This window comes from Alnus glutinosa, chromosome 4 (assembly GCF_958979055.1).
Source record: "Alnus glutinosa chromosome 4, dhAlnGlut1.1, whole genome shotgun sequence".
In the NCBI taxonomy this organism is placed as follows: Eukaryota; Viridiplantae; Streptophyta; class Magnoliopsida; order Fagales; family Betulaceae; genus Alnus; species Alnus glutinosa.
The window spans coordinates 9,459,829-9,473,693 of NC_084889.1; the positions used below are offsets into that span (position 1 = coordinate 9,459,829).

General features: G+C 35.1%; 1 protein-coding gene across 1 annotated transcript; it reads right to left on the minus strand.

Moving 5' to 3' along the window:
- Positions 1-9,346: 9,346 nt before the first annotated feature.
- Positions 9,347-13,343, minus strand: LOC133867096 (triacylglycerol lipase OBL1-like). The gene is made up of 5 exons (XM_062303779.1): positions 12,991-13,343; positions 12,590-12,783; positions 12,263-12,296; positions 9,855-10,471; positions 9,347-9,746 (listed from the first exon to the last, which is right to left on the minus strand). The coding sequence occupies exons 1-5, from the start codon at positions 13,298-13,300 to the stop codon at positions 9,465-9,467; spliced, it is 1,437 nt and encodes a 478-aa protein (XP_062159763.1). The 5' UTR covers positions 13,301-13,343; the 3' UTR covers positions 9,347-9,464.
- Between the last annotated feature and the right edge of the window lie 522 nt (positions 13,344-13,865).

Sequence of the window (13,865 nt, forward strand, 5' to 3'; positions counted from 1 at the left end):
CACAGGGCCTGCTTCTTTCCTGGCTTGAGCATAAATTCATTCCAAATAGCTCGGCCATGGAAGAACTTATTGGGCCAAAAAAATAAAATGGAATTCGTTGAATAAGATATTCCAACAACATAAAAACAAGCCTTTCGGGATACAAACTCTTCATTTGCTCTATGTGTGAGCTACACGTGCTACACTCGTGCATATTATATATTCTCAGGATAATGCTAAAAATACAATCCTAATCCAACTATTACACAACCTGAAGACACATTGGGGTGGGATTCATTGTGGTTGTACATGAATTAGAGCCCTATACTCTCTATCCAATTCAAAAGTTTTTCTCTTTTAGTAAATAATTGCTTCATATCATTTTCATTTTATGCCCACCAAAAATTGATACACCACTGACATAGTGGAAAAGAGCAACGCGTGCAGTCACAAATCTTCTAGATATATATCCAATGCCTTTTACCATTATACGGGGCATGCCATTGTGACTGTAGTTCAATTTTATGTTTATATTTTTTCCTGATCCAATGGGTTAAGAAAATGACTGGCATAGCCATGTATGCATGATGGTCACGATCGAACAATATCGCTACTAGTGTGAACTGCTCGAGGTCGCGAACTCAATCGAATTGCCACTTGCACTAAAAAAAAAAAAAAAAAAAAAAAAAAAAAAAAAAAAAAAAAAAAAACCCTAAATAAATTTCTGGATAGTTTGGTCCAGAATTACGGTTTTTTTTTTTTTTTTTTTTCCCTCGCTTTTAGTCCCCATTTTCTTTATATTAATATAATTAATTATATAATGAAAAACTTGGCTTCTCGGCTCCACCAACGGATCAACAGGAGATGTAATACGACATGTTTTATTACTATTAGAGAGAATATATTTTTTCTGGATCCAATGGGTCAAGAAAGTGACTGGCATAGCTATGTATGCATGATGGTCACGACCGAACAGTATTGCTAGTAGTGTGAGCCATTCGAGGTACGTTGAACTCGATTGGGCTGCCACTTGGTGCATGGCATTGTACTTCACCGAAACATTGGTATTGTACTAGAGGTCTCTCAGGAGGCACAAACCCTATCATGAAAGGGCTAAAGTTACGACTTTACATTTCTGCTATATCATGTATTATATTTATGTATAATTCATTTCATTCTTCGCATTGATATTTTGCCAAGAACTGTCTCACACGATCGATGATATGATTTTTTTCTCAGAATTTTGAGAGGTGCACAGAGTTAATTAATAGTTAATTAATTTTGGAGGCGTTACAATACCGGAGGGTGGAAGTTGGTGGTTCACGGTTTGAGTTGGTTGACAGTGGAGAGGTTAATTGGGGTTGGCAGACAACAACGGTGTTGGAATAGTAGTTGTCAGGGTGTTAAATTGGTCTGGGTAGCACAGTCGTGAATTGCATAATTATTAAGGGAAACAATCGGGTTAGGATCAAATACCAATTTGATGCGGGACTTAATAATCACAAAAATCACACAGCAAAATTAGGGTAAAATTCTAGCTAAGAGAAGAGAAAGAAGCTAGAAAGAGGGAGAAGAGAGAATTTGCTGAGGAGAGTGATAATAGCTTAAAAATGCTTATTTTTCCTATTAAAATAAGTATTATCGTACTTTATTATAATTTAATTCTTGCATTTTATATTTAATTGTGGAATATTGTTCAAATATTAATATTAAGATTAAATGATATATTAATGCAAGAAATTGAGTTATGTAAGAATTACAAAAGAAATCAAAGAGTAAAAGCCAAGATGTGGGTCAAAAGAAGAAGTCTATCATATGCCCAAGATAGAGTCTAATGTGTAAAACAAGAAGATGTGAAACCAAACTACTGGACTCACGAATTGGATAAACATTCTAATGCTACTACATGACAAAACCAAGAAGAAAAAGGTGTCTTTGGCTCTTATAAAAAGAAACGGAGTTTTATTTCAAGTGTAAGAGAGAGACATGGAACAAAGAGAAGACTGGGATTCTTATAGTAGTACGAATCCCAAAAGAATAATGACTTTTATCTCTATAAGAGAAGCAACACGGCAACAAACAAGAGGGCCGAAAAATTGCAAAAAAGAAGAAGAAGACGTTCAGCTCAAGATCAAAGAAGACATCGACGACGGTTCAAGATTTATTTTTATTTTCTTCTCAGTTATTTTATTTTGCTAGCATGATGTTTATGATTTTAACGATGAAATTTATTTACATAATCTTGTCTAGATAAATTTTTAGCTGAGGCTAAGGGTGAAACTTTTAATAAGATTGTAGTATTTATTTTTCAACTCTTTTATGGTTTTTAATGCAAGATCTTTTTAATTGATTGCAAGATTTATTCTTAGAAAAATGTTTTTGTTCTACAAAATTCCTTGATAAATTGTTAACTACGGGTATAGTGAATGCTTTGAATTCCCTGCGAATCAAATAACCAATTTTGCGTAGTAAAATCAATCAATTTTAAGATTAATCTTTCGATGATATTTTTTTCTTGGTATTCACTGATCTATTCTTCGATTATCACATGAGTTGCGAAATAAATATTATAATTTTGTTAAAAGTAAAACCATAATGCCTTAGCGATCCCTTTTAATTGTTATTTTCATTATATATTTTATTTGCATAATTCAACTAAATCATCTATGATAAATTTTTCTTAATTTTATTTTTTTAGTGTTCTTTGTTTTCCAAATCCCTGTGGTTCGACACTCAACTTCCGAGAATCACTACTTCGCGACAACTTGCACTTGGGTTCGCACACTTAAGTTGTCAACAAGTTTTTGGCGCCGTTGCCAGGGATTTCGGTGTTGATAAAGAGCACCAGACCGTTTTAACGAGGTTTGCTTCGATTTGTGATTCGTCACATATCCGGTAAACTCGTTCCATCTTTAATTTTCTATTTTTTTTTATTTTTATTTTTTATTATTGTGTGTTTGTTGGTGTATGAATGCTTGGTATCGTGATCAGAGTGGTCGTTTGATAAAAATAGAGTTTGAAGTGTGTTTAGAAAATTTGTTTGAGTCTTCAGTACATTCTCACACACTTGGCACGATGGCTGATGATGGTAGTAATCATGGGGAGAATGAGAATTCGAATCATAATGATCCACCAATGCGGTCATTGCGTGAATATTTGCAACGCCCTCGCAGCAGTACCCCTTCATGCATTATTTTTCCTCACCAAGGTAATAAGTTTAATTTCAAACCAGGTATGATTCCATTACCTCCTAAATTCCATGGTTTTGAGTCTGAAAATCCTTATTTGCACATAAAAGAATTTGAGGAAGTATGTTTCACTTTTCATAACCAAACTTGTAGTGAAGAATTAGTAAGGCTTAAATTGTTTCCTTTCTCTCTAAAAGATAAAGCTAAGACTTGGCTTAATGCTTTGAGACCTAGGACAATAGGCATATGGCAAGAGATGCAAACTGAATTTTTCAAAAAGTTTTTTCCTATTCATAGGACAAATGCTCTTAAAAGACAAATCATGAATTTTGTTCAAAAGGAATATAAGACATTTTATTAATGTTGAAAACGTTTTAAAGATTTGTTAAACTCTTGCCCACATCATGGTTACAAAATTTGGTGCACCATTAATTTTTTCTATAAGGGTTTGATGTCCCAAATGCGCCAATTTGTTGAAATGATGTGCAATGGTGAATTTTTAAACAAAGACCCTAATGAGGCTTGGGAATACTTTGACCACCTAGCTGAAAATGCTCTATCTTGGGACACCACTGCCCCTGAAAGTTCTAGTAAGACCAAGCCTCCTACCACTACATCTAGTGGGGGTATGTATCACCTTAGGGAAGAGGATGACTTATATGCTAAAATTACAAGTTTGGCCAGAAAAGTTGAAACCATGGAATTAAGGAAAGATAATGAAATCAAATCTGTGCAAAAAGAAGATGTGTGTAGCATTTGTGAAGTCAGTGGACACACAACACGTGAGTGTCCAACTATTCCAGCTTTTAAAGAAGTATTGCATGAACAAGCAAATGCCATAAACACTTACAAAAAGCTTTTTAATTCTCCATACTTTGAAACATACAATCCGTGGTGGAGGAATCACCCCAATTTTAGTTGGAGATAGGAGAATAATGTACCACCACCACCTCAAGAGCCCTCTAACTTTGTTCCTTATCTTCCCCCACACAAGAGGACTCTTGAGGATACGTTGCAAACATTTATGCAAGGGCAAGACACATTCAATAGTCGAACATCACAAGCCATCGATGACATAAAATGCACTCTCATTAAGATCACCTCATTTATGAGCATTCAAGAAAAATAAAAGTTTCCATCTCAACCTGAACCTAACCCTCAGTATGAGGTAAATGAAGTCCAAAATACTCAAGTGAAACATGTTAAGTCTGTCACTATCCTTAGGAGTGGAAAGGAGGTTAACAAAGAAATCCCAACAAAGGTTTTAGAACCCAAGGAAAATTTAGAAACCAATGATGATGACATGTCTAGTAAGGTTTAGGATGTTGAGTAAAGAGTGTATAAGCCTGTTGCCCCATTCCCTTAAAGGTTGCTTACACCTAAAATGGGGACAACAGATCAAGATGTCTTGGAAGTGTTCAAACAGGTAAAGATAAATATCCCTTTGTTAGATGCCGTCGAACAAATTCCATCATATGAAAAATTTCTGAAAGATCTTTGCACTGTAAAGCGAAAGGTTTTTGTGCAAAAGAAGGCATTTTTAACAGAGCAGGTAAGTTTGATAATTCATGAGAAAATCCCTTTCAAGCATAAAGACCCTAGATCACCCACTATCCCATGCATCATTGGTGATTCTAAGATTGATAAAGCATTGATTGATTTAGGATCTGGTGTCAATTTACTACCCTACTCAATTTATGAGTAATTAGGTCTTGGTGAATTAAATCCACCAAAGTTGTTTTTAGGGTTGGCAATTTGGGTTCACGGGTCGGGTTTGTGTCAACCTGACCGACCCGATTGCATAAATGGGTCTGACACGAACCCGACCCGATTATTAATTGGGTTGTGACACGTGACCCGAACACGACCCGATAAACACGAATGATAATCATGTAACTCGTTAACCCGACCCGACATCAATTTCTCACATGTTTCAACCTTCAATTTTAGTTTTTACCTTCAAGGCTTCAATTGCCGATTTCAGAGCAAAAGCAAACCGCATGACTGCATGAGTCTCAAAGAAAGGAAAAATGGAAAACAGACCGATTATGGCGTTGTTCGGGGGGCGGAGCCACGGAGGTGACCAAACCACGTGAGGCTTAGCGAGATCGGCGACACTGACGGTGGTGGCGGGGTATTTCGTGCCGGTGGTGGGTAGGAGAGGGGGTGGGAAAAGTTTGGCGCAGAGACTTAGAGAGGGGGGGAAAACTGGAAAGGGCCGGATGGTTGATGGTCGGCCGTGCGGCTTGTGGGCGTGCGGAGTCGCCGGAGTGCAGGTGGGCGGGTGGCTAGCGGCAGTCTGGGCTAGGGTTAGTTTGCAAAATGAAAATCGCAGGAGTGGCTGGAGTGCAGGACACAGATTCACAAATCACATTTACAAATGGGTTGTTTTCGGTTTCGGGTTACAGGGTTACTTTTTCTTTCTTTCTTTGAAAAAAAAAAAACTGGGTCAGAATCGTGTCTGGCAGGCCCGCCAAACACAATTGTAATCGGGTCATAATCGAGTTGACCCGATTATGACCCGAACCCAATTAACCCAAGCCTATTTTCCCGTGTCGTGTTCGTGTCGGGTTCGCGGGTCGTGTCAAAATTGCCAACCCTAGTTGTTTTGCAACTTGCCGATCGATCTGTTGTTATACCGAGAGGGATAGTAGAAGATGTTTTAGTTCAAATGGATAAATTTTACTTTCCAGTGGATTTCATTGTTTTAGATACAAAGCCTGTTGCACCATCTAGCATTGACGTTCCTGTCATTTTAGGACGACCATTTTTAGCTACTTCTAATGCTTTGATTAATTGCAAGAATGAAAACATGGAGCTCACATTTGGAAATATGACCGTTGAGTTGAACATCTTCAACATTTATAAGCAACCTGCCATTGATGATGATGAGGAAATTGTTAAGGTAGATATGATCCAAAATTTGGCGGAAAGTAAATTTGCTTATTCTATGATTTCTAATCATATAGAGGCATGTTTACTGAATCCCAACAGTGATGATATAGAATTGGACATGGCTAATGATATTTTGGATGCTAATCCAATGATGGACACTAATTGAAGGAACCCATGTTTTGAGGACTTGTATAGTCCCATTAAAACTCATCCATCTAATTTCATAGCACCAAAAATTGAAAAAATCAAAAAATGGCAATGTTTTTAAAGAAAAATATTTGAAACCATTTTTTGAAGATTGTGAGCTTAAGAATAAGTCTTTTAATCTGGTGGATCCCGTTTATCAGGATTTGCCAAACACCTAAATGTGATTGGCAATTGTAGTAGTAGTGTTAGTTTAGGTTGTGTTTTTGTTTTTGTTTTTGTTTTTGTTTTTGCTTTTGCTTTTGTTTTTTTGTTTTTTTTTTTGTTTTTGTTTTTTTTTTTGTTTTTTAACCCAATTTGCAGATAATAAAGTGTCTTTACTTGTCATCAACTCAAGGTACTCTTCTTAACCCATACTTTTTGCTTCCTTTTGTTACATTGAGGACAATATAAGTTTTAGGTTGGGGGAGGAGTTGACAGTGATTGAAAAAAAAAAAAAATTGCAATGATATCTTTGACTTCTTTAATGGTTATGTTGAACTTGAATACCTGAGTAAGTCATTTTTGAGAGTGTTGCGGAACCTTAATTTTGATTCGAAGTTCATTGGCAAGCTTAAATTCACGAATACATGATTACAGGACTAGGAAATTTGAATTTTGCTGCTTATTTTTAGCTACTGAATACTTCACTCATTTCACTTTGAACTTAGCACAAGTACACTAGCATATAGTCGTGGGGTATGAATTTTGAAACCAAATATGCATTTTTTTTTTTTTTTATATCTTAAGTTTATTTGGTTGATTCATTGGATGAGAGACGACCTTGGCATGAAATTAATATTATATTATATATATATTATTAGAAAAAAAAAAAAAAAAAAAAAAAGAATTATTGCCCACTTTGAGTTTTTTGCTGAGTAACCGGGCCTCTTGCCTCAGTAAGCAGAAAGTGTTCGCGTCAAAAGGTAAGAAGTTTGGAGTGGTTGATGTCATGTTGTGGCTAGTTTAGCTTTGTAGTCTTTTTGACTTGAGTTAATAAACCCGTAGGGGTGTTTCTACACCTAATGCCCTAAAGCCCTCGGGGCTTGGGAATCATTGGTCTAAAGCTCGATACATGGGTCAATTAGAAAACTTAAGGGAGCTAAGCATTGCAAAGTCCACACATGGTAAAAAAAAAAAAAAAAAAAAAAAAAAAAAAAAAAAAAAAAAAAAAAAAGAGAGAGAGAAATAGAAAAAGTAGCTTAATTTCTGCCTTGGTTGTTTCATCTGATGGAGATTCTAATAAATTTTAGGGTATTGAATCATGTATATAGGAATTACTTTGAAGCCCCATGATTGTGTGATAGTTCACTCTACACCAAAAGAGGACTTGTGGCGTTTCAGTAGCCAATTATAGGTGATGTGACCTATTTTGGATGTCCTAAACTTGTGAAAATGAAGTTTGTGCTTCTAAGCTTGTTAATGAATAAGAACTATATTTTGTGCTACTCCACTCTCACAGATAACATAGTTTAGCATTTACTTAATTTGAAGTCAAGACTGAACAGGTGGTTGGAAATAATATAGCGTTTGTGGGTATCGCTTCTGGTAAGCCCTCACGAGACTATAATTCGTCCACTAGGGACACCTAGGGGTTTAAAGGCTTGTTGCATTCGCTAAAAAAACAAAAGAAGAAAAAAATTGTTCTTGTCTTGAGTCTGTTTTAGTTTGTGTTTTAAGTCGCTTGAATTGCTAGGGACTAGCAATAGACTGGTTGGGGGGTGTGATAATAGCTTAAAAATGCTTATTTTTCCTATTAAAATAAGTATTATCATACTTTATTATAATTTAATTATTGAATTTTATATTTAATTGTGGAATATTGTTCAAATTTTAATATTAAGATTAAATGATATATTAATGCAATAAATTGTGTTATGTAGGAATTACAAAAGAAATCAAAGAGTAAAAGCCAAGATGTGGGTCAAAAGAAGAAGTCTATCCTATGCCCAAGATAGAGTCCAGTGTGTAAAACAAGAATAGGTGAAACCAAATTGCTGGACTCACGAATTGGATAAACATTCTAATACAACTACATGACAAAATCAAGAAGAAAAATGTGTCTTTGGCTCTTATAAAAAGAAGCGGAGTTTTATTTCAAGTGTAAGAGAGAGACATGGAACAAAGAGAAGATTGAGATTCTTATAGTAGTACGAATCCCAAAAGAAGAATCACTCTTATCTCTATAAGAGAAGCAACACGACAACAAACAAGAGGGCCGAAAAATTGCAGGAAAAAAAAAAAAAAAAAAAAAGAAAAAGAAGAAGACGTTTAGCTCAAGATCAAAGAAGACAGCAACGACGGTTCAAGATTTATTTTTATTTTCTTCTCAGTTATTTTATTTTGCTAGCACGATGTTTATGATTTTAACGATGAAATTTATTTACATAATCATGTCTAGCTAAATTTCTAACAGAGGCTAAGGGTTAACCTTTTAATAAGATTGTAGTATTTATTTTTCAACTCTTTTATGGTTTTTAATGTAAGATCTTTTTAATTGATTGCATGATTTATTCTTAGAAAAATGTTTTTGTTCTGGAAAATTCCTTGATTCATTGTTAACTTCGGATACAGTGAATGCTTTGAATTCCCTGCGAATCAAATAACCAATTTTGCGTAATAAAATCAATCAATTTTAAGATTAATCTTTCGATGATATTTTCTCTTGGTATTCACTGATCTATTCTTCGATTATCACTTGAGTTGCAAAATAAATATTATAATTTTGTTAAAAGTAAAACCCCAATGCCTTAGCGATCCCTTTTAATTGTTATTTTTATTATATATTTTATTTGCATCATTCAACTAAATCATCTATCATAAATTTTTCTTAATTTTATTTTTTTAGTGTTCTTTGTTTCCCAAATCCCTGTGGTTCGACACTCGACTTCCGAAAATTACTACTTAGCGACAATCTGCACTTGGGTTCGCGCGACAACCTGCACTTGGGTTCTCACACTTAAGTTGTCAACAGAGAGAAAGAGAGAGAAAGGGGGAGAAGAGAAAGAGGAGAAAGAAAATTACTTTCTCATAATTCTATTCCATCAAACTCTACCTCTAATGGAGTACAATATAAATTAAAGCATGCTTAAATATACTCTGACTAAACCATAGGCCCATTATTGAGTTACCTAAAATAATTAAGAGCACCACTTAATACATCGACTCTTGATAAGCGGATAATATGTATGGCGCGCAGTTGCATATATATCTCGTGGATCAGTCAAATTTAGAAGCTCTTTGATAAATTGGGTTTTGGAGATCTAGAGCTAAGGATCCCAATCGGGTCACGTTAACATAATCTTGAGGACTATGTGCTGCTAATCCTGGAATTACCAATCCAACCACCCTCACCATTTTCATTAACCAACTTTCTTTGTAGTCGGGACCCTTTGTATATGGGATTATGAAACTCCTGAGCAACTCCCAAACTGCGTTGACAAACTTCGGTATGGCCCATAATAATGAGAAGTAGTTTTTATTCGGCTCCTCCTGTCGAACCTGGACTCCCTCCAATCAGGAGGCATAATGTTAGTCTAAAATTCTACTGTTCTATAAGCTTGAAGAGAGAGAGAGAGAGAGAGAGAGAGAAAGAGAGAGAGCACTGACCTTCCCTTTATAGATGCTATTATAGTAGAGGCACGGCCCCCAATGCTCAAAAAAGAGATCATCTGCATCATCATAAGGGATCCTAGCCACCAAGTCATTGCAGTAAACATACCTCAAATGCCTTACATCATACTTCTTCAACTTCTCCTTCATGTAATCCCCCAGTTGCTTGTCTCCCACCCTTGGTTGCCCAAATGTGTACACCCCCTCCAACTTCTCCAGCAACCATGCCTCCTCATGTATTGCTAGAACAGTCACAAACAGAATCGCTAACGCAGCACCCAAGCTGTGTCCCGTTAATATAAATTTTGCACTCTTATTCTTTTGCAATATTTCTCTCAACCTTTGTCTGATTGCATAGTAAGCAAATTGTCGTTGGTTACTACCTTGTTCTAGTTCTTTGGGCCAGCCTTTGTCCTTTTGCAAGCCGAGTGCTTTCATAAAGCCACTATGAATCTTACCTACACCTTCAAGCTTAAACCACGAGAGATCAACATCTGTCTGCCATGCTACTGGGTCGAATGGGTTAGTGCCCCTAAATGCAACCACGATCAGGTTAGGTTGAGCTCTTGTATCTTGGAACATCATGGCTTGAGTTGAAGGTTGTCCTAGGTAATCTGTCAAGCATTGGATTACAACTGTTTGTTTACTACATGCTCAAAAAAAAAAAAAAAAAAGAGAAAAAATATTGTATAATTTAACCAGACTCGCATAATCCATTTAATAAACATGTCGTGCTGGTTTGACCCAAATATAACATGTTTGTCTTGTTTCGATCCATATATAAATTTAAATAATGCAAAGACGAAACTAACAACCTTCATATTCGAACATGCACTATTTTCTCTCAATATAATGCTTAAACACTACTTGAATGCCTAGATCATTAGCAATTGATAAATTTTAATGATTATAGAGTATAATCAAGCTCAAAGTTTAATGATTACATACTACAAATGGTGCTAGTAATCACAATAGCGTTGTTGTGACTTACATGCATTTTAAAATGCTCTATTAAAAATGTTTTTTTTTTTGGTTAAAAAATGCATGAGAAATTGAGAAAAGTGAGTGAGAAGCGGCGCTACTAGTTTGTATTGTAATTGTAAAAATAAATAAATAAAAAATTATATTTTATACAGGTTATACGTATCGATATCACCCATAGGTTAAGCAAGTTGATCCATGATTGACGATTATACAAAATCCTAACCCACTAATTTTATGTTGAATTTGGGTTCAGTTTGCAGGTCATGTCAAAATAGCCATAAGTAAGACAAAAGAGCGCCTTTTTTTATACTTTGTATAAAAATTGTCATAAATAGCACGGAATTTCAAAACTTGAGTCGTCCAATTAGCATGTAGAGACAATATAAATTAAGAGTGATTATTTTCTCATACTGTTTTGACTGCATGTATTTAATATAGTTAAGAGGTAAAACAACTAACCAAGCAATTTACTAGTCTATCGTCTTACCAAATGAATGCTCAGCATGCACTATATGTGCATGAGCTTGTAAACAAGCTAGGCGAGGACAAGGTAACATGTAGACTAACCATAAAAGAAACAAAAAAACAAAAGAGAGTAAAATATACACCCAGCTGATTCGTTGGCTTTGTGTAATAAGACAAGTAGACAACTCTTATGATCAGAAGAAAGGTGTCAGTCCGACAAAAAAATTATAGATTACAGTTAATTAAATTGATTAGAACTGATTTTGGTCCAACTTGACAAAAAAATTATAGTTAATTTTAAACGTGGATCGTGTTTTTCATTTGTTTCCCTTCTTTTTAATTTTCAACTTAACTTAATTTCTAGCTTCTTTGTCATTAATTTGCAATATATTGAACTTCTTCTTGGTCATGGAAGCCGTCATTAATTAAACCTAACAAAAATATACCGATACATGCACCAACTGACCAACCTAACAAATTAATTAAACCTCTTGTTTACACCAACCTTAGACGTACATGATGCTAATTAACGGTTTATGTTCAAAGACGAAATGTTCTAAGTACAAGTATTACAAAGATTATATTGTAGTGTCTCTTTCAGATCAAGGTTAGGTAAGAAAGCGATTAGAGAGAGAGAAAAAATTATGCATGTAAGAATACTGAGCGGCTGATACTACATATTTTTTTGCAAAAAATCTTTTTACAAACTGATCAATTTGACAGTTTATAAATGGCGAAATGATTAAGCAAAAAGATCTTAATTGTCAATTTAACTAATTCGTTGTTAACTTGTCAAACATATATATACTATTAATTATTTGATCAACTAATTATATGTACTGCCACATCGTTTTGTATAAGAATTGTAGTAAAAACTTCAATACTCCAAACATTTTCCCTAGGCCTGTTGACGTCTAAACACAAACTTTTAAGAAATATACAAGGTTGCTTCTTACCGTTCCAGAAGTTGGAGAACCCCAAGAATTCCATCTGCACAAAAAATGAAAAAGAAAATGAATTAATCATCAAGATTCATGGGCAATGGGAATCATAAAATTAAGAGTAATGATTCACTACCACCTTTTAATACAATTTTTCACCACCTTGCTTATGTGGCAAGGTGGTCTCCCACCTTATTTTATTTTTAAAACCTAAAAAGTAGTAGGGGACCACCTTGCCACATAAGTAAGGTGGTGAAAAGTTGTATTAAAAAGTAGTAGTGGATCATTACTCTAAAATTAAATAGATGTATGTAAATGTTTTGGCATGTATATGATAGTTACATTCCACCGATCTCGGATTGTGGTTTGAAGGAAAGATTCATTTTCATACGCCAATTTGGAGGCCATCATAGAGAGGGACGCATTATATTTTCTGTTACCAGGTTTGATGCTTTTGTCTAATTCCACTCTTGGATCAAGATTTCCCAACACAGACGTGAACGTCGCCGATGACCTATCCGGCCACGTCACATTTCCTGCATAAATTAACCCATTCATGGTTGATTAATTCTGCATTAATTATCATTACAACACATACATAATAGCATTATCACTGCATGCATGCAATTTATGGGCATATATACATGCTTGCACATTCCTTTATATTTGGAACTAATTAACCTATATATATTATGCTCAATATACTAATTAATTATCTACATAGAAAGAAAAATGAACCGAACCTTTTAAGAAATTTGAAAACAACATGAGAAATCCCCCGTTTTGTGAAAGAAGATTCAGCCACAGCTCCAAGATATACCCCACCAGAACCATGGGCTTTCCCCAGAAAATGAGGAGTTTCTGCACAAGGAGGGAGTTGAATATGTACCATCGGCGCCAAAAATCTTCCTCTTCCTCTTTGGTGGCGCGCTGGATGAATCTACTTGTTTCTGATGTAGAGAAAAGCAGAAAGTGAACAAGATCATATAAACTTGCATCTTCTGGGCTAAGCAACATATAATGGTCGCAGAATTGTGTTTCATTAGGGGCCATGGCTTAGAAGTAATGAAGAAGATGATTGACGAGTTGCTATATATATATAGGAAATATGGGAATGTGATTCATATTTATATATCTGTGTTTGACCTGTTCTTCTTTCAAGTGTCTTATAGTTTGGAAAAGAATAAGGCAGGGACGTACGTAAGAGATGCTTAATTATGGCTTTTATTAATTAATCTTGGTTGTTGACTTTTGATAATATAAATGGTTGCCAAATATTAATTGGAGGGTGGTGTGTCACTAGCTAACGTGAACAAAGTACATATAAGGAATTAATTCTTGTCGTTAAAGTCTCGTTAATTGTCGTATACTTCAGTGCTTTGGGTTTTGAAGGGTTAACCATGCTCTCTAGCTAGCTAGCTAAGCTCAACATAGCCTGTATTTTATTTTTATATTTTGGACAAGTTGTATTCTATGATGCTAGCTAAAATTCACAGCTTATAAAGCTGCCAAAGCTTTAACTAAAATAAGTTCTGCTAAAATATTTCTTATGGTGCTATGTGCCGCCAAGATTACACCCTCATGATCACGTATACTACCATGACCTCTAATTTAGGGA